This window comes from Dromiciops gliroides, chromosome 2 (assembly GCF_019393635.1).
Source record: "Dromiciops gliroides isolate mDroGli1 chromosome 2, mDroGli1.pri, whole genome shotgun sequence".
Classification (NCBI taxonomy): Eukaryota; Metazoa; Chordata; class Mammalia; order Microbiotheria; family Microbiotheriidae; genus Dromiciops; species Dromiciops gliroides.
This window is the reverse complement of record NC_057862.1, coordinates 573,726,293-573,744,655: the sequence shown is the minus strand read 5'-3', so window position 1 is coordinate 573,744,655 and position 18,363 is coordinate 573,726,293. Positions and strand designations below refer to the sequence as shown.

The 18,363-nt window shown below is 36.8% G+C and overlaps 1 protein-coding gene across 1 annotated transcript in view; it reads right to left on the bottom strand.

Moving 5' to 3' along the window:
• Positions 1–906: 906 nt before the first annotated feature.
• HAO1 (hydroxyacid oxidase 1) overlaps positions 907–18,363 on the bottom strand; it is a 75,504-nt gene continuing 58,047 nt past the window's right edge. The window contains exons 5-8 of the mRNA XM_043982888.1: positions 16,012–16,103; positions 10,127–10,285; positions 9,974–10,043; positions 907–4,827 (exon numbers count right to left, since the gene is read on the bottom strand). Of these exons, the coding sequence (XP_043838823.1) occupies positions 4,757–4,827; positions 9,974–10,043; positions 10,127–10,285; positions 16,012–16,103 (392 nt within the window). The 3' untranslated portion in view covers positions 907–4,756. The remainder of the gene's footprint in view (positions 4,828–9,973; positions 10,044–10,126; positions 10,286–16,011; positions 16,104–18,363) is intronic.

The following is an 18,363-nucleotide window of genomic DNA, read 5'->3' as shown; positions in this document are numbered from 1 at the left end:
ATAAATGAGACACAAGCAGCAAAACCCAGGTAATGATAAAGATGATTCGGGAAATGCTCCTACTGATTCCCTACCACCATTTGGAAAATGCAATTACTTCCACTGGTCCAAGTGCTGTCAGCAAATATGTTGCCCTTGGGAAAGTCTGCGAATTCCTTCACAATACTAAGGCGGTGATAATTATATTAAATAATTTTTTCATGATCTAGAACAGTTAATTAAAATAAATAATACTACTCTCAAATGATAGAGTACCTTTCTTCCAAATAGTTTAAAATATTCCCCTGTTTATCATTTTACATGATAACACTGCAATATCCCTGCAAAGAAAATCAGATGAACTATAATATACCCAGTTTATATATGGGATAATTATGTCACCAAGAGGGAAGAAGATTTTCTAAAGATATAGTAATATCTTGATTCCTAATTCAGGAGTCCATAAGATCACATTTTGTTATAAGTAAAACTATGTAATTGAATACATGACCAACTTTACATAATGGTGCTATATTATTAGGAATAATTATGACTGAAGAAAATGGAGAAAAGAGTAATTTTTCATAAATGCACCATAACTGCAAGTATTTCCTTTATAGGCAATTGAAAGGGTTTACCCTTATAGGAAACTGATTTTGCCTCTAAAGTAGTCCCAAGATGCAAGTACAGGACATGATTTAAAACCATCAAGTAAATCTTGAGGCTGATTTTCCAGACACCCAGCATGGTCAGATATAACAGGTAAAGATCTAGATTTTGTGAGGGAATATTGTTATGTTGTCCTTAACTAGAAAGGGAAATCCAAATTTATTACTTATTGAATCCTAGGGCTTATTTTGACCATCTTAATAGTTTGTTTTTAGTCCTTTATTTTCAGATCTCAGAAAATTTGAATGTGTGTACATGTTCATGAATAAATTCGTTATTTTATTAGAATAACAGTTAATTAAGCAACAATGTTTTCTTTTTCCCCAACTATGGACCCTCAGAGCACAGAGGAAGGAAGGTGCCTATTGCTCAAGAAGGATTGGGATAAGGACAGGAAATCACATCTTTTAAACCATAGAAATAATCCCCAACATGTAAACATACGATATCATCCTTCTCTATCTTTTGAGTAACATTTATATTATCTAAAATAAACTATCATTCTGTTGTTGTTCCATAATTGACATGTGACACAGTCCACATTGTAGCAAATATAAGTTGAGTAAACAGAAAGCATTTGCTGTCTTTATGCTATGAGAAACATTCAGGTTTCCTTAAACAGACAAACTTTATTTTGTTGCTATGCAACTGTCATGCAACACAGTCCACCAGGCAGTAAATAAAGAAAGAATTTTACAATGAAGAGGAAAGTCTTTTTCTCTCTGCTTGAGATCAAGCCACAACTTCCTTTCATGTTACACTATCCCATCACTGTGCTCAAGGCTATTTCACAAACTTCAATGTTTTGGCAAGATAAACAAATGAATGAATAACACAGTGCTGACATGGATACAGTTTGAAAATTGCACGCGAGGAAACATCAATACTGTTTAGCTCAATTCTTCCATACAGGCCAGGGAATTCATGTTCTCCAGGCATAAAAGAGCAGGAAGGATTCCACTTCATAGCCCCCTTCCCATATTCTCTCTGGGAGTTCTGTTTATATAAGACTCCAAGGAAGGGTCAATCTCTTTCCCCTGCTAGTCTGGACAGCCATTCCCTAACAGTCTAGACAGTCAAAATATTAATGCATGGCTTTGATAGGCACTAAAAGGTGTCAAACAAAAACAGTAGGACTGTCTTTGGCCACAGAACTGGGAGTACAAAGTGCCCATAGGCTGTGACATATCTGTTCTAATATGGGAAAAGAGAAGATTTACCTAGAGTTAACTGAATTTCTATACAGGGGAATGTATGTAGAATATAAACCCCATGTGGGCAAGGGTGGTTTTTTATTTCTGTCTTTGTATCCCTAACACTTTTCACATAGAAAGTGATTAATAAACACCTATTGGTTTGGGTTGGATGGGAAATAAAATGGGAAAAAGCACTAGACTACGAATTGGGAAATAGGATACATGTTCTAGCCCTAATGCTAACATTGCCTAGAAATAAGAGATTAGAGATGATCTTTTACAAAGGAGAATGTTTGTTACCTCATGTGTAAAAAGAGAGCTTTGCTCAAGACAATCTCTAAACTCCCTTATAACTCTAAGAAGCTATGAATACAGGTACTCCCTTGAGTTTGACTTTAGCTATTTTTCTCATTATTTTATGTAGATCACAATACTCATTTTATAGATTTCAAAACATTTCCTTTGACAAAACATTTTCTTTCTATTATAAAGATAGAGAATATGTTTAAAGATTGAACAGCTTCTCCAAGAAAGAACTGCTTATAGCAAGGGACAGTGAGAGATATAAACATCATTATGTTTTATTTTCACTTCTCCATATTCTTCAAATCTGCTCATGATTTTTCATAATGTTTCCATAAGAGATATGAGTACACATAAGTGGTGTTAGAGACACAAAAGAAATAAGGAAGGTTTATACCTTGGAAATTGGCAAATGCTAAAAACCAGAGCTTGAGTTATTGTTTAATTATCTACACACAATAAAGTGATGGAGAAAATATTAATAACAAAGATTAAACTTGAAAGTTTGCTGTGCACACTTTTTTTTTCCTTCTAGAGATCCAATTCTTAAACATTTACCAGCACAACCCTGTAGACATAGTCTCACACTGAAAATTTCTGTGAAAATCCACATTGAAATAGAAGCATGGGGGGGAGGCCAGCTAGGTGGTGCAGTGGATAGAGCACTGGCCTTGGATTCAGGAGGACCCAAGTTCAAATCCGGCCTCAGACACTTGACACTTACTAGGGGTGTGACCCTGGGCAAGTCACTTAATCCCCATTGTCCCACAAAAAAGAAAGAAAGAAAGAAAAGAAATAGAAGCATGAATCCATAAAATGGAAATGGAAGTACAGTTCTTTGGACTAAACAAAAGAAGAGAAACACATTTCATGAGCTCTGTTCTTAGTTCTCCATTTATATAATTTTGAGGAGGTTCTTTGATCCTTCTGGACAAGTTCCCAGGAAATCACTTATTTCTTAGTTAAATATAGTCTAGAAAAAGGAGGTAGTAGTAAAGTGCTGGTGTAGTGGTCAAGAGATTTTGTTTCTAGTCACAGCTTTGTCACTGATAAGCTAGGAAACCTTGGACCAGTCAATTAGTCTCTCTATTTTATTATTTCCACAAAGAGCATTGAAGTAATTAATCTCTAAAGGTTTTAGGTACTAAAATTACATGTATTATTTAGTAAAAAAAATGAAACTTTGTGACATAGTATGTACCACATTGAATACTTTTATATCCAGCATAGTTCTTAGTATATAATAGGATATTTTGGACAATTGATTTATTAATATATTGATGTTGATTGACTCATTTTTTAAAAAGATGAATTGATATGATCTGAGCTCTGCTGCTTCCTATCTGTGTGACCTCGGTAAGTCACATAGACTTCCCAGACCTCAGTTTCCTCATATGTAAAATGAGAGGGTTACTCTGTAAGGTCCCTTCCAGCTTACAAAAAAAAGGAAAAAAATCTGATTCAAATCCTATAGTACAAGCAACTACAGTATTTGCTCTATACACTTGAAAACAAAATTCTCTAGGTATAGTCACATTTTTTTAAAAATCAGGTAAAGTAAGCCTCTGAGCTAGTGAATTTTATAAGGTTAGATTAATGAATGGTGTCATCCCAGTTTGAAAAGTGGACGAAAGATCTACAACATTTGTACTATTTTCAGGCAGTAATTAATCCTCCAATATTTTCATTTTGCTATACTTCAAAGGGTTCTTCTATAACCCTTGGGGGACTGGAGTAAGTGACTTTTCTCAGGAGAAAAAAAAAAATCCAACCTCTCATAATTTTGACAGGTAGTGCGCATTTTCCTTTTAAAAACTGAACCTGGATGACAGCTTTTCAAAAATATTGTAGAAGATATTCCTTTCCTTGGACAACATGTACTGGATAGCTTCTAATGTCCCTTGTAGCCTGGAGATTTGGGGTCAATCCTCCAAGGCTGTAATAGTAACAGATAATTTGGAAAATAAGAAAACAACAAAGGTAGCAAAGTCATCAGGAAAGATCAAAAGAATTAAGGTAATATAGATCTTTAGTACCCAGAAGAGAAAAAGGGAGAGTAGACCATGGACAAGAGAGGGTTTCAGTTGTAAAACAAGCAAACTCCTCATCATATGCCATTAAGTGACACACTCCTAAATAATGCAGACTGCTTTTTATTCATCCAATCAATTTCACAGCCCTGCCTCCAATCTATCCTTAAGTTCATGATCTCAGACTTAAGACACAATTTGTAGTCTACCTCCACCAATTTGCTTGAGTGAACACCTCTGTTCAGTTATTTGTTTGTCAGTAGTGGATGCTCCAAATTTTGCCAAATTACATCTTTTACCTTTCCAGAGAATTTGAGTTGTTTAAACTCATTTTCGATGTTTTCTTTTTTAACAGTTAATATATTCCTAGGATGCAAGTGCATTTTTAAATGATCTTGGGACACCCATTGAAAAGTCAATAGCAATGAACTAAAAGGGGGTTCTATTTTGTTGGGGAAGAACGACGCTCTTTGTATGGTGGCTCAAAATTACACAGTACGGTCACCCTCTGCACAGTGTCTCTTTGTCAAGAACCACATGCTGAAAGAAAGAATACAGATGAGAAAATAGTGTGCACTGTCAGATCTTGGAAACAACCAACGGACTTGTCCTCACCAATGTCTTGTCAATGTCTTTTACATTCCGGCACCCTGAAAAAACAAAACATACATTTAATATAAAATAAATGCAATAATAATCAGTCGGGTAATGGTTTTCCCAAGGAATGTAAAACTTGACTAATGTAAAGTTTATGGTTCAAGGTAGGCCTGCCAACTCTTATGTGGCATGAGACCATTTTTATTACCTAAACAGTCCTTAACACGAAATGACTGGCACATAGTTTTATTAACACAAAGAGTATATTCTTTCTGCCACATTTAATAGATATTTGGGGGCTGAAAGCTTTGCTTTAGGATCTGTCTCTGTAGCAAAAGAAAACTTAGGGTGATGATTCACAGGGTGTCATTCTTCCCTCAGATAGTGTCTACAAAGGCAAAATGCAATGAAGAGGCAAACAATCATGTCAAAAATTCATTCAATGTGGACAATCCGGGTCATAAAGACAAATTTTTAAAATAACAATAAACCTTCCTTCTTTCTTAGTTACATGGTTTTGGAAATGGCATTATCTGGATAATTGCCTCAGTGATTCATTTCATCTTCCACACTAAACCTGTTCTGAATCAATAACTCAGGATGATTCTAGAATGAAAGAAGGAAAGTAACAGAGGGCTTAATAGAGAACAATAGAAGAAGCCATATCCTGTTCCTATTCTAGCTCCAGGTTATGGAAAAAGTGATCATTCTTTTGGTATATTTAACAAGTATTTCATAAATTCTAATCGAATGTTTCAGTATTTTTGTTACTTGGGAATCTATAGGAAACATCCAACATACTCCACCTTTGGGTAACCCACATGTGAATATCAGCTGCAAAGCAGAAACCATTTATTCTATGTCAGAGATACTTCACTTGGTGATCTCATCAGCTCCTATGTATTTAGATACCATCTCTATGTTGATGAGTCTCAAATCTACCTACCCTGCCCCAAACTCTCTGCTGACCTCCAATCTCACCTCTCCAACTGCCTTTCAGACATTTCAAACTAGATGTCCAGTAGACATCTTACACTTGTATCCAAAGCAGAACTCATCATCTTTCTCTCTAAACCCTCCCTTCCTCTTACCTTCCCTATCACTGTAGAGAATGGCACCATCCTTTCCATCTCTCAGGCTAATAACCTAGTAATCATCCTTTACACCTAACTATCTTTTATCCCTACCACAGCCAAAATGTTATCAAAGTCTGCCAATATCACCTTTGCAACATTACTCGATTTATGCCCTCTTCTCTCTTCTGACACTGGCAGAATTCTGGTTCAGCCCCTAATCACCTCACAATAATCACCTTGGATTATTGCAATAACCTGCTGGCAGGTCTGCCTGCTTCAAACCTCTCTCCACTCCATTCCATCCTCCATTCAGCCATGAAAGTAATTTTCCTAAAGCACAAGTTTGACCATGTAACCCACCCTTACTCAATAAACTCCACTGGTTCCCTAAAGCCTCCAGGATCCTCTGTTTGGTGTTCAAAGTCCTTCATAACCTGGCCCCCTCCTAATTTTCCATTCTTATAACATATTGCTCCCCAACACAAACTCCAATCCAATGGCACTGGTCTCCTGGTGGCGCCAGGAACAAAACACTCCATTGCTCAGCTCCAGGGCTTTTTTCTGGCTTGTTTTTCATGCTTGAAAAGCTCCTCATCATCATCTCCACCTACTGGTTTCCTTTAAATCCCAACTAAAATCCCATGTTCTACAGGAAACCTTCCCCAAACGCTCTTAATTACACTGCTTTCCCTTTCTTATTTATTTCCATTTATCCTGTAGTTAGCTTGTTTATATACATTTGTTTGCATGTTGTCTCCTCATTAGATTGTAAGCTCCTTGAAGGTAATGACTGTGTCTTCTCGCTTTTTGTATCCCTAAGGCTTAACACAGTGTTTGGCACACAGTAGGTGTTTTAAAAATGTTTTTTGACTGACTGAGCAAATAATATATTTTGAATCTTTCTTTTTCTTTCTATTCCTGCTTCTAACACTTTGCTTCAGGTCTTTATCACTATTACTACATCAGTTGCCAGAATAATCTTCATTTAAGAAAATCATCATCTCAACCTTGTTTAGAAACCTAAATGAATTACAAATTTCCAAATACTGTAACTTGCAATTCTAGTCACCTCCTCCAATTTAATACCAACCAACCTTTCCAATCTTATTAACTCTACCTCAAAGCTAGATTGATCTTCATAATAATTGCGATAAATGCCTTCTTTCTTCCTCATCTCTACACAAATATTTTCCTCACATAAAATGATCCTTCTTCCTTCTTCTTTTTCCTCTTCTCTTCAACTACCCCTCATCTTTGAAGACCATCCTCAAGGCTTACTTTCTTTATAGAACTACCCAAAAGATTCTGCCATCTCCTCATTCTTTAACTAAACGATTAAAGCACATTTTTTCCTGCCCCATTCAATTGATATCTGTTTTACATTATCCTTCATTTTTAGTTATTGCTTTATTGCTATGTGTCAACTCCCCAACAGCAGCAACAATTGGTACATTTAGATCAGGACTTTAATAGTTTAGTTTAAAAAAGGAAGCGATGTCAAAATGAGGAAGATTGTAGGGTCACAACTCACAGTTTATGAAGCTCTGGTTTAGATAGAACTTTAATGGCTGGAAAACATTTTGTATTTTGCTCTAAAAAGCCTTTTAGGAAACCATTTATGATGTTATTTAAGCCTTATAATTACTCTGAAGTAGGATCATTATCCTCATCTTCCATAAAAGTAAACTGATCACAGGAAGCTATGTAGCACAATGGATAGAGTACTAAGCCTAGACCAAGGAAGACCCTAGTTCAAATCTGGACTGAGGATATTACTAGCTATCTGACACTTAGCAAGTTACTTAACTTCTACCTGCCTCAATTTCCTCAATTGAAAAATGGGGATAATAATAGAAGCAACCTCACAGGGTTCTTGTGAGCATCAAATGAGATATTTCTAAAGTGCTTATCCTGGCACATAGTAAGTGCTTAATAAATGTTTGTTCCCTTCCCCTTAAATGACTTACCCAAGGCTACACAGCTGGTAAGTATTAGAGGCAAGATTTAAAACCATTTCTTCCCAACTCCAAGTTGAGTGCTGTATCCCATGTCTCTCTACCAAGGTGTGTCCATTCTACCCTCCATCACCCAAACAACTAAGTAGCTAAAATGAAATTAAAGATAACTTCCCCCCCCCAAAAAAAAAAAACGATTTTTAAAAGGAAACCAAGTCCCCATTAAAAAAAAACACCAAAAGAAGTATTCTTAGGAACCTACTATTCTTAGAGATTCTAAAAAACCTCCTACAATGCACTGGTTGGTCTCTTTGCCTCACATCTCTCCCCATTCCAGTCCATTTTCTACTTATCTGTCAAATTGATCTTCTTTAAAGTGTAATTCTAAGGAGCAACTCCATGGCACGATGTATAGGGTGCTAGACCTGGAGTCAAGAAGACTCATCTCCCTGAGTTCAAAATCTGGCCTCAGATACTCACTAGCTGTGTGACCCTCTTCAAGTCACTTAACCCATTGGTCTCAGTTCCTCATCTATAAAATCGACTGGAGAAGGAAATGGCAAACCACTCCAGTATCTTTGCCAAGAAAACCCTAAATTGGATCATGGAGAGTTGGACACTACTGAAACAACTGAAGAACAACAAAAGTATAATTCTGACCATGTCAGCCCCCTATTTAATCAACTTCAATAGCTCCTTATTAGCTCCAGGATCAAATATAAAATATACTGTTTGACTTTTAAAGCTAATTATATCCTGATTCACTTCTACCTTTCAAGTTTTCTTCAATCATACTTGAACATAGTACCTGGCACAATAGTACACTTTTAATAAATGCCTATTGATAAACCAATTGGCTGACTACAGATTTAACCTATGACTCAAGCTACAGGTTCTCAAGAACTGGGTTCAATCTAGAAAGAATTCTCATAAATACGTCTTTGGCTCATGCCCCCTCTGACCTGAGGTTTCCCTGTGGAAATTCAGAATTTGGCTTGTTCTGTCCTCAACCAAGTTCTACTATAAACAAATCAGAATATAGTTTGTATATGTCTCTAAAAATGTGGGTCAAAAGGGCCCTGGGGTCCAATATAAATGCAATGTGTTTAAATAGTATTCAGGACAACCTGTCTATGAGAGGCAGTGGGCTATGGTGGACAGAGCACTAGACTTTGATGCTCATCCCATCTAAAATACTTATTGGCTTTGTAACCCCAGGCAATTCATTTAATTTTTCTGGTCCTCATCTTTCTTATCTATAAAATAAATGAGTTGGACTGGATGACCTCTACAATCTTTTCCAGTTCTAAGTCTATGATCCTATAATCTTTATTTCACCCCAAAGAAAGTAAAACACACAAACACACAGAGTAGAATCTCAGGACCCTATAAACAGCCAACACAACTTTCTTTTCCACCCACCCTTACCAAAGAGCAAGAGTATTACAGTACCATTCTGTGTTTGAGACTTCCCTTAAAGGGAAATGCACTTGGGGGAATGATAGAGAGTCAGCTATCTTCCCAACAGATCTGAATGGTCCAAATAACTCATACTAATCGTGAAGAAAAAAAAACCTTCCAGATCGTTCCTTTATCTTGTCATTTTTTTCCTTTCCTTCTCTCCAACTAAAATCCAAGCTATTTGTGAACAGAGAATATATCTTATACTTATATATCATTTTCACATGTCTATCATAATACTTCTACACAGAAATCACTAAGTAAGTATACAGTCCATTTTAGTCATAGGAGTATGTTCTGTATTAAAATAAATTACCAGTTCCTAAAGGACAGAGACCATGTTTTTTCTGTATTCTTTCAAGATGCCTACTATAAGGAAAAGAAAGGAGCATTTATTAAGTACTTAAGTGCCAGACACTATGTGAAGTACTTTCTAAATATTACATCATTTGACCCTCATAACAACTTTGGGAGGTAGGCATTATTATTACTCCTGCTTTACAGTTGAAGAAACAGGCAGATAGGGATTAAGTGACCCACAGTCACAGAGCTAGTAAGTGTCTGAAGCTAGATTTGAACTCACATCTTCCTGACTCCAGGACCTACACTTTCTTAATTGCACTATAAAAGCATCCTTACTATGGTGTTCAAAATTCAGCAGTAGACACAATAAATGCACTGGCTTGATGAAAGACTTAAGAGCTCACCCGTAAGAGCCATGGCCAACCGGAATTCTTCTTTCAGCATTTCCAGAACCTCCTTCACTCCTTTCTCTCCCTAATAAAATGAAAGAGAGGAAAGTATTTGGCTTAGTCTAGCTCACTCATACCAGACATTTGTTTATGTAATTACTCAATTACCTGATAAGCCAATCCCCAGATGACAGGTCTCCCTACAAATACTGCCTTGGCCCCAAGAGCAAGGGCTTTCAGCACATCCGTTCCTTTACGTACACCTCCATCCAAAAATACCTCCACCTTTCCCTCCACAGCCTTGACAATTTCAGGCAGGACATCAATCTGTGAAGGCAAGATAGAAAATGTTATGTTGTCTGTCCATTTAAAGGGAACCTTGCTCCAGGCCACCCAAAGGCTGCTAATCTCATTAGGCCAGGACTTTAGGTGAAAGCAGCAGGCCACAGGAATGCAGGTTTAGGGTCAAGAGTAAAACAATTTCCTTTAAAAAAAAAAGAAGAGGAAGGGACTAGGAACTAAAAACATCAACATTCCCTTTACATTAAAATTTGGGGTCGGTGGGATAATCACTGGGAGAGTTTCCTGTATTCCTGTAAGGAACTATGGGATGAATTTGGCCACAGATTTCCACCATGGAGTGAATAAGGGTAGAGTTTGGCCCATAGCCCTGAATGGTTTGGCATGTAATGTGAGTTTTTCTCCCTTCCCATTTAGTTTTTGCTACCTTGCCAAACATACTTTGGATCAATTTACATATACACGGTTTTCTTCTTATATTCAGGCAAATTACATCAACATATAAGTGCTACAATTTCCAAACTATGATGCAAACTGTAATTAAGCACATTTCCCCAATTTGTAAGGAGAAACGAGAAAAATATTAACCAGCTTGGGTTCAATGCACATTTTCAAAGTCTATCAAATATTCTGTTTAGTTTTGTTCAAACACTGAATGTGGCCTAAAAATGACCTAGGAAAGACATTTATGACATGGACCTTGTGCTTCAAAATTGAGTCCAGATTGAAGTAATTTATCTATGGGATAGAAGGTTTTATCTGTAGCCTAGTATTTCCAACTGTAGAAATAGAGCTGGAATTCTATTGGGTGTACCTTTGCTATGCTGTATAATTTTCAGTGAGACAGATTATGTAAATAAATTCATTGTAAGCCCACTATTTTATACCCCTCTTTTATTTCTTACCTTGCAACAGCTTATATATGCCAGGCATCAACAAGCTATGTCAATGCTCTATTGCTTCCTCAGCTTTCACTTCCCAAAGGTATAAAAGAAAAACTTTTTGAATTTAGGTTTTAGACTCTTAAATATAGTCTTTACATGGTTATCCAAGAAACTCTATAGATACAAACATGATACAGTGAATAAAATACCTGACTTGGAATCAGGAAGACAAGTTCAAATCCAGTCTCAAGAAACTTACTAGTTGTGTGACCCTGGACAAGTTGCTTAAATTCTATCTTCTTCAGTTTCCTCTTCAGTAAAATGGGGATAATTATAACCCTCCCTGGGTCATTGTGAGTATCAAATAAGATAATATGGATACAGAACTTGGTAAACCTTAAGGCACAATATAAATGCTAGCTATTATTACTGTGTAATAAAGGGACACTTAAAATAGTATTCACATATCAAGAGGCAGCTAAAATTCCACTTTTCAATGAAATCTTTTCCAATAACTTTTCCCCTTCCTGACTTCACAGAGCACTCATTGATGTCTTGTTACTTTTCAATCCAATTCAAGAAGCATTAATCACTTCTATGTATCGGGCATTGGCTGGGCACTGAAGCTACAAAAAAGAAACAGTCCCTGTCCTAATTTAATCCTCTTTCTTATAGTTTATAATGTCATTTCCCCAACGAGATGGCAACCATCAGAGCACAGACCAAACTCACAGAAATATAGACTAATCTTACAATTTGAAGAGATGTCATAGATTATCTAATGCAACATTTATTTAAACAAGATTCCTTTCTACAACATCCCTGATGAGTGGCATAATAGATAAAATTCTGGGCCTGTAGTTAAGACAACCTGAGTTTAGATCCAGCCAGCTCTGTTTCTCTGGGCAAGTCACTTAACCTTAACTGTAACAAATATAGTTCTTTAAAGGTGGAATCAGCTGCCATGGTAAGTAAGGCATTCTCCCTCATTGGAAATCTTCAAGTGATGATGATGATAAAATAATAATGATGATAGCTAACATTAGGATGGTATTTACTATATGTCAGGCACTGTGCTAAGGGCTTTACAACTATTTGATCCTCACAACAACCCTGAGAGGTGCTATTATAATCCCCCTTTTACAGGTGAGGAAACTGAGGCAAAAAGCTGTTAAGTAACTTGTTCAAGGTCAAACAGCTAGTAATTTTCTGAGGCTAGATTTGAACTCAGGTCTTCCTGATGCCAAAGTACCCATGGTTCCATCCACCTTAAGTCTTTTCCAAGTGAAACACCACTCGTTAGTTTCTTCTATACATCCTCATATGGCATGATTTTTGGTTACCCTCTTCTTCCCTCTTTCTAGGATATCAAGGTCCCTCCTAAAAATGTAGCTCCTGACACTGAAGCAAAATGTCACCAGGGCATAATACAGAAGATTATGACCTGGTGCTATATGTTTATTTCTCTTAGCACAGACTCACATGATATTAGCTTTTGTGAATACCATATCATACTTGATAGCTATTGAGTTTACAATCCATTAAAATACATAGATTTTCTTTGGAATAGCTTATTATCCACTTCATCATGTACTTACAAGGTTAATTTCTAGAACTTAACATTTATTTCTATTTAATTTCATTGTATTAGGTTTTTCAGTACATTCTAACCTGTAAAGATATCTAACTTATAGCCAAGGGTTCTGTCAACTTGATCTTCAAAAATATTTTGATAATTATATTTTGATATGATTGGACTCATTTGCAATCCTCTGTATTTTATATATTTAAAGACAATACTCTGAAAACAGACTCCATAGGCTTCACCAAACTGTCAAAGGGGGCAAGGTTAAGATTTCCTGATTTGCTAATATGATCTTTTTGGTTTCTGTATTAATCATTCTACAGGCTTTGTTCCATAGACATCTTTATAATTTCCTACAGTACATAGCACAAGGCTGGACATAAGGTAGGCAGCAATCAATCAATCGAGCTTTTATTAAACATTTGCAATTCCCCAGGTGCTGTGCTAAGCTTTGGGTGTGTGGGGACCAATTTTTAATTGGGGAATGCTAGCTAAGCAGCTCGCCGCAATATTGGGGCAAGGAAGGAGACCAGCAGCCTCCCTCAAAACAGAACAAGATTTACTCTAACAAGAACAAACTTAAAAAAAAAACACAAACAGGATCAGTAGGATCAAGAGAAAGGAGATAAAATGGGGAAAGGGAAATTATAATACCTGAAAAAATACCACCGCCCAGGAATCTGCTGAAAATACGCAGCAGAATGCCTGTCGCTTTCCAGCTTCCACCTAGAATGCCCAATTCTCCTCCCCCAAACCTAGAAACACCCCACACAGTCCCAGCCAATGGGATGGCCGCTCTGACAGTCACATGACTGCCCTCACTAGGCTTCCAATCATTATAATTTTGCCAGGCCCGTGTAGTCCTGGGCAAGTGGTGATGATGTGAGGCACCAGAGCCTTGGCAATGGCTACAACCAGTGGGTGGAGCACCGTTCGGTTTTCGGAGCCCGAGGCCAGTGCACACCAAGGCATACAAACCTCAAATAACAATTAATTCTTTACAGGTGCTTTGCTAAGCACTAAGTACTCAATCAATACAAGGCAGCGAGGTGGCATAGCTAGGTGGCATCCTAGATAAAGTACCAAAACTGGAGTCAGGGAGACTTATCTTCCTGAATTCAAATCGGGTCTCAGACACTTATTAGCTATGTGACCTTGGGAAAATCAATTAACCCTGTTTACCTCAGTTTCTTCATCTGTAAAATGACCTGGAGAAGGAAATGGCTAACTCTAGTCTTCGCCAAGAAAACCCCAAGTGGGGCTACAAAGAGTCTGATATGACTGAAATGACTGAACAACAATGAAAACAACAAGATTTCCCATCACTGAGCTTCCATTTATAGATGGTTCAGACAACTCACTGCCCAACTATTTCCTACCAGCTGAACTCCTGGATTCAATTCCATCATCTTCCTGCCTTTCCATCTAGTACCTTCTCTCTGTTTCATCCTTCCTTCACCTCCCTTTTGTGTGTTGTCTTCCCCCATTAGAATCTAAGCTCTGCATCTCCAGCATTTTGCACAGTTGCTAGCACAGAGTAAGTGCTTAATAAATGTTTATTGAATTAAAATTAATTTTGCTAAGCGCTAAAGGGAGATAAAAGACAAAAATAAAACAATTGGTGCCTTCAAAGGGTTTGCATTCAAGCTAGGGATCTTATAATCCCATGATCTATACCAGAAGTGCCAAACCAGTTCAGTTCAGTCATTTTGTAAGGCATGTCTGATTCATGATGACCCCAGTTGGGGTTTTCTTGGCCAGTAGTTTGCCCTTCCTTCTCAAACTCATTTTACATATGAGGAAACTGAGACAAACAGGGTTAAGTGACATGCCCAAGGTTACAGATAATAAGTGTCTGAGGCCAGATTTGAATTCAGAAAGATGAGTTTTCCTTATTCCAGGCCTGGCACTCCATCCACTAAACCATGTAGCTGTCTTATGTGTCAAACTTGCAGCCTGTAAAAGTCTTGGGTACCATCTATACCAGATTAAAATGTAACTGGGAGGGGCAGCTAGGTGGCACAGAGGATAGAGCACTGGTCCTGGACTCAGGAGGACCTGAGTTCAAATCCAACCTCAGCCACTTGACACTTACTAGCTGTGTGACCCTGGGCATGTCACTTAACCCCAGTTGCCTCACCAAAAAAAAAAATGTAATTGGGAAATGTTTAACAAAATAAATAATAATTAAACAAAACAGATAATGTTAATTTGCGGTTTTCTAAGTCAGTATATGGCCTGAAGGGATTCCTTCCTATTCAAGTTTGACACTATTGAATTCTATATTATGTATCAGGGACTATGTAGGTCTATTCCTAGTACATGTGACCTATTATGATTTCCTGAAGCAAAGCAGAGCCTCAGTACCTACATTTCATTTATCTGTGCATTTAAAACAATGTGGAACCATGTAGGTCCACACAAACCATTGGGTGGACCATTTTGACTGAGACAACCTGTCAATTCACTTGCGAAGGGAAGTGTGGTAGAAGAGAATAGAATCAGATGAAGCTGACTTGATTACTTGTTTAAGTTAGTTCACTAGTCAATAGTCAAAACCATCAAATCATTAATCATAGGCAAAGAAAAGTGTGTGTGTGTGTAAGTATGTGTATATGTATATAAATATGGTCATATGTATGTATGTGTATATGTGTATATGTGTGTATGTACTTTAAAAAAGGATGAGAAGTGGGTCATTATCTATACCTGGAGACCAATTTAGATTACTTAAGTTTAAAAAAATTCAATTTAAGGTAAATTTGGCATACATTTTCTATTTTACATAGACTAGAGATCACATAATTGTAAAGATGAAAGGTACCTAATAGATCAAATAACTTTACCTCCCTCATTTTTATAGATGAGAATATTGAAATACAGAGAATTGGGCAATTTATCCAAGGTCACACAGTTAGTTAATAATAGAATTCAGGTCTCCTCATCTCCTAGTTCTGTATTCAATCTACAAGGTAGCTAGTTAATCATATAGTATCTCAGAATTTTTGAATTAATCTTAGATCAGCTAGCATGATTAAATAGTTCATTAAAGTTGAGTAAATAGCTGAATGACATAATATTCTCACCAGTAAATGCTTCTTGGATTTAAAACCCTTTGGCATATATGTTTACACATGGATCATTATTGGATGGCTACATATACACACAAAAACATAAAAAGACAGACCAAGACTAAACCAGACAAACAGGAAAATAGCTAAAATTAAAACTGCAATGGAAATTTTGCAAGGAATGATTTGATCTCCTTTTTTATCAGTACTCACAGTAGCAGGCACGCCATCCAGTTGGCGAGCACCATGATTGGACACCAATATCCCATCAACGCCATATTCCACAGCTTCCCTGGCATCATCAGCTGGAAAAACATGATTCAGCAGTACTATAATTAAAGCTAAACTGAGGATATTGTAGCAAATTACCTGGCATCTGTAAAAAAACAAAATAAAAACCTAAGCATTTCTTTTTTTTTTTTTTTGGTGAGGCAATTGTGGTTAAGTGACTTGCCCAAGGTCACACAGCTAATAAGTGTCAAGTGTCTAAGGCTGGATTTTAACTCAGGTCCTCCTGAATCCAGGGCCAGTGCTTTATCCACTGCACCACCTAGCTGCCTCTTAAAACTAAAGAATAGATTTTAAAATGATTATCCTAAAATATTGATTTGAAGAATGCTTTAATAGATCTTGTATCCTTCTGCTCCTCCTGCCAGCAGGATCTAAGTTTTCTTGAAAAAAACTTTGCACCCCTAGCTCTGATCACAGAGCTTATTGCATAGTAAGCATTTCATAACTACTCATTGGATTTAATGGGTTGGATTTCCACTATTTCCTCCATTGATGAAGATTATACACCATCCAAAAAACTCCTGCAGTAGAGCTGGAAAAACCACAGTAGGGATGATGCTCTTGACAAAGATAAAGTCAAAATTTGTATCATCTTAAATAAAGAAGACTATTAATAACCAATATTCCTTGTAGAATTTACATGCAATTCAATTTTACCCCTAGTCAATATAATCTAATAAAATGTTTCAAATGAATAATTCTAATATGCAAATTATAAAGAATTAAACAAAAGAATATGCATCTACATGTAAAAAGCTACACATATGTATACATATATGCATACATATACAAATACATCTACTCTGCATATACACAAATACATCTATGTGTGTGTATATGTGTATATATAAATTTGGAGTAATGACCCTCACACTTGATTTAATTATTCAGTTAGGTTTAAATAAATTGACAAGATTACAAAAGTGTCAATAAAAATGAATGGAATTTAGGAGAACAAGAAAATTATCTTCAAGTACTTCAATGACAACCAAATAGGAAGTGGGAGTATACCTGTTTTGTTTGGACTCAAAACAGAACTGGTTGTGGTGACAAAGAATTGGAAATCAAGGGAATGCCCATCAATTGGGTAATGGCTGAACAAGTTGTGGTATATTATTGTAATGGAATACTATTGTGCTCTAAGAAAATCACCCCCACCAGATAAATGCTTGAGGAAAGATACAAAATGTTCTGAGGACCTGAGAGAAAACTTGCTTCTCAGATAAATATACTGACTGAGAGGATCTTCTTGAGAATAGAGCACTGAATTATGTAATAATGGCTAAAATGGCATTGTAGCATATTGACTTCATTAACTGTTTTTAGAATTTTGAAGGGTATAGCTGCAAACTATAAGTCTACTATTTGGGACCCATGGGACAGTGGTATAAGGGCTGCGTTGAGGCATTAGAAGCCAGAGAAAGATAACTAGAAGAATACAAGAGATAAGAAAAGGCTGAGACGGCAGTCAGATTAAGCCAGAAATTGGAAGACTGAGAAACTAGAAGACTCCAAAAAGCTGACAGACAAGTCATTCAGATGTTTAAGAGTGGTGCTGAGTGGAAGAGAGATATTGTTTTACTGAGTGCTGATTGTCTGGAGAAAAGAGGGCTTTCTAAAGTTATAAAGGCTCTGGAGCTGCTAGAAGCTCACTGTAGGAGAGCTGTATTCTGAAACTGGGAAGAGCTATCTGGGCTAATTTTCCCTTGGTAAAATACATAACTTGAGAGAGGGGAAAACTCTCACTCTTTACTTCCCCCTATAGTTTAAGAGAGGGGGAAAGGATAGAGGAAGGAGAAAGACAGGCTTTGCAGCTGTTTTTCTTGGAACTATGTTTCTATACTTTGCTAAAAGATTAAAATGTATTCACAGTACCCTGCCACGTGGGCTAAAAGAGCTCAACAATCCTTCAGTGGCCGAAAAATAAGAGAAGTGGTTTTGGCCAGAAGGCGATGCATGGTACAGATGTTCTTATGTTTGTTTGTTTGTTTAAAGAGACCAAGGACTTCAAGGTTTACCCTTCAGGGTCATGGTTATCCCAGGCACATGGGATTCCCTAGTCATATGTCTCCTTGCTAGGTTTCAGTAAGTGTGAGCTCACTCTTCCCCACAGATACTAAGTACACTGATGAGTTACTGTGATCCAGGTTTTTGAGTGGATTTTTTTATTTCTACATTTGCCTTTTACTGAGTAAATATTGTAATTATTCTCATTGGTACCTTATTATTTCTTAAATGTTTCACGTTTGAGAGCCAATTGTGAAAATTTTTTTT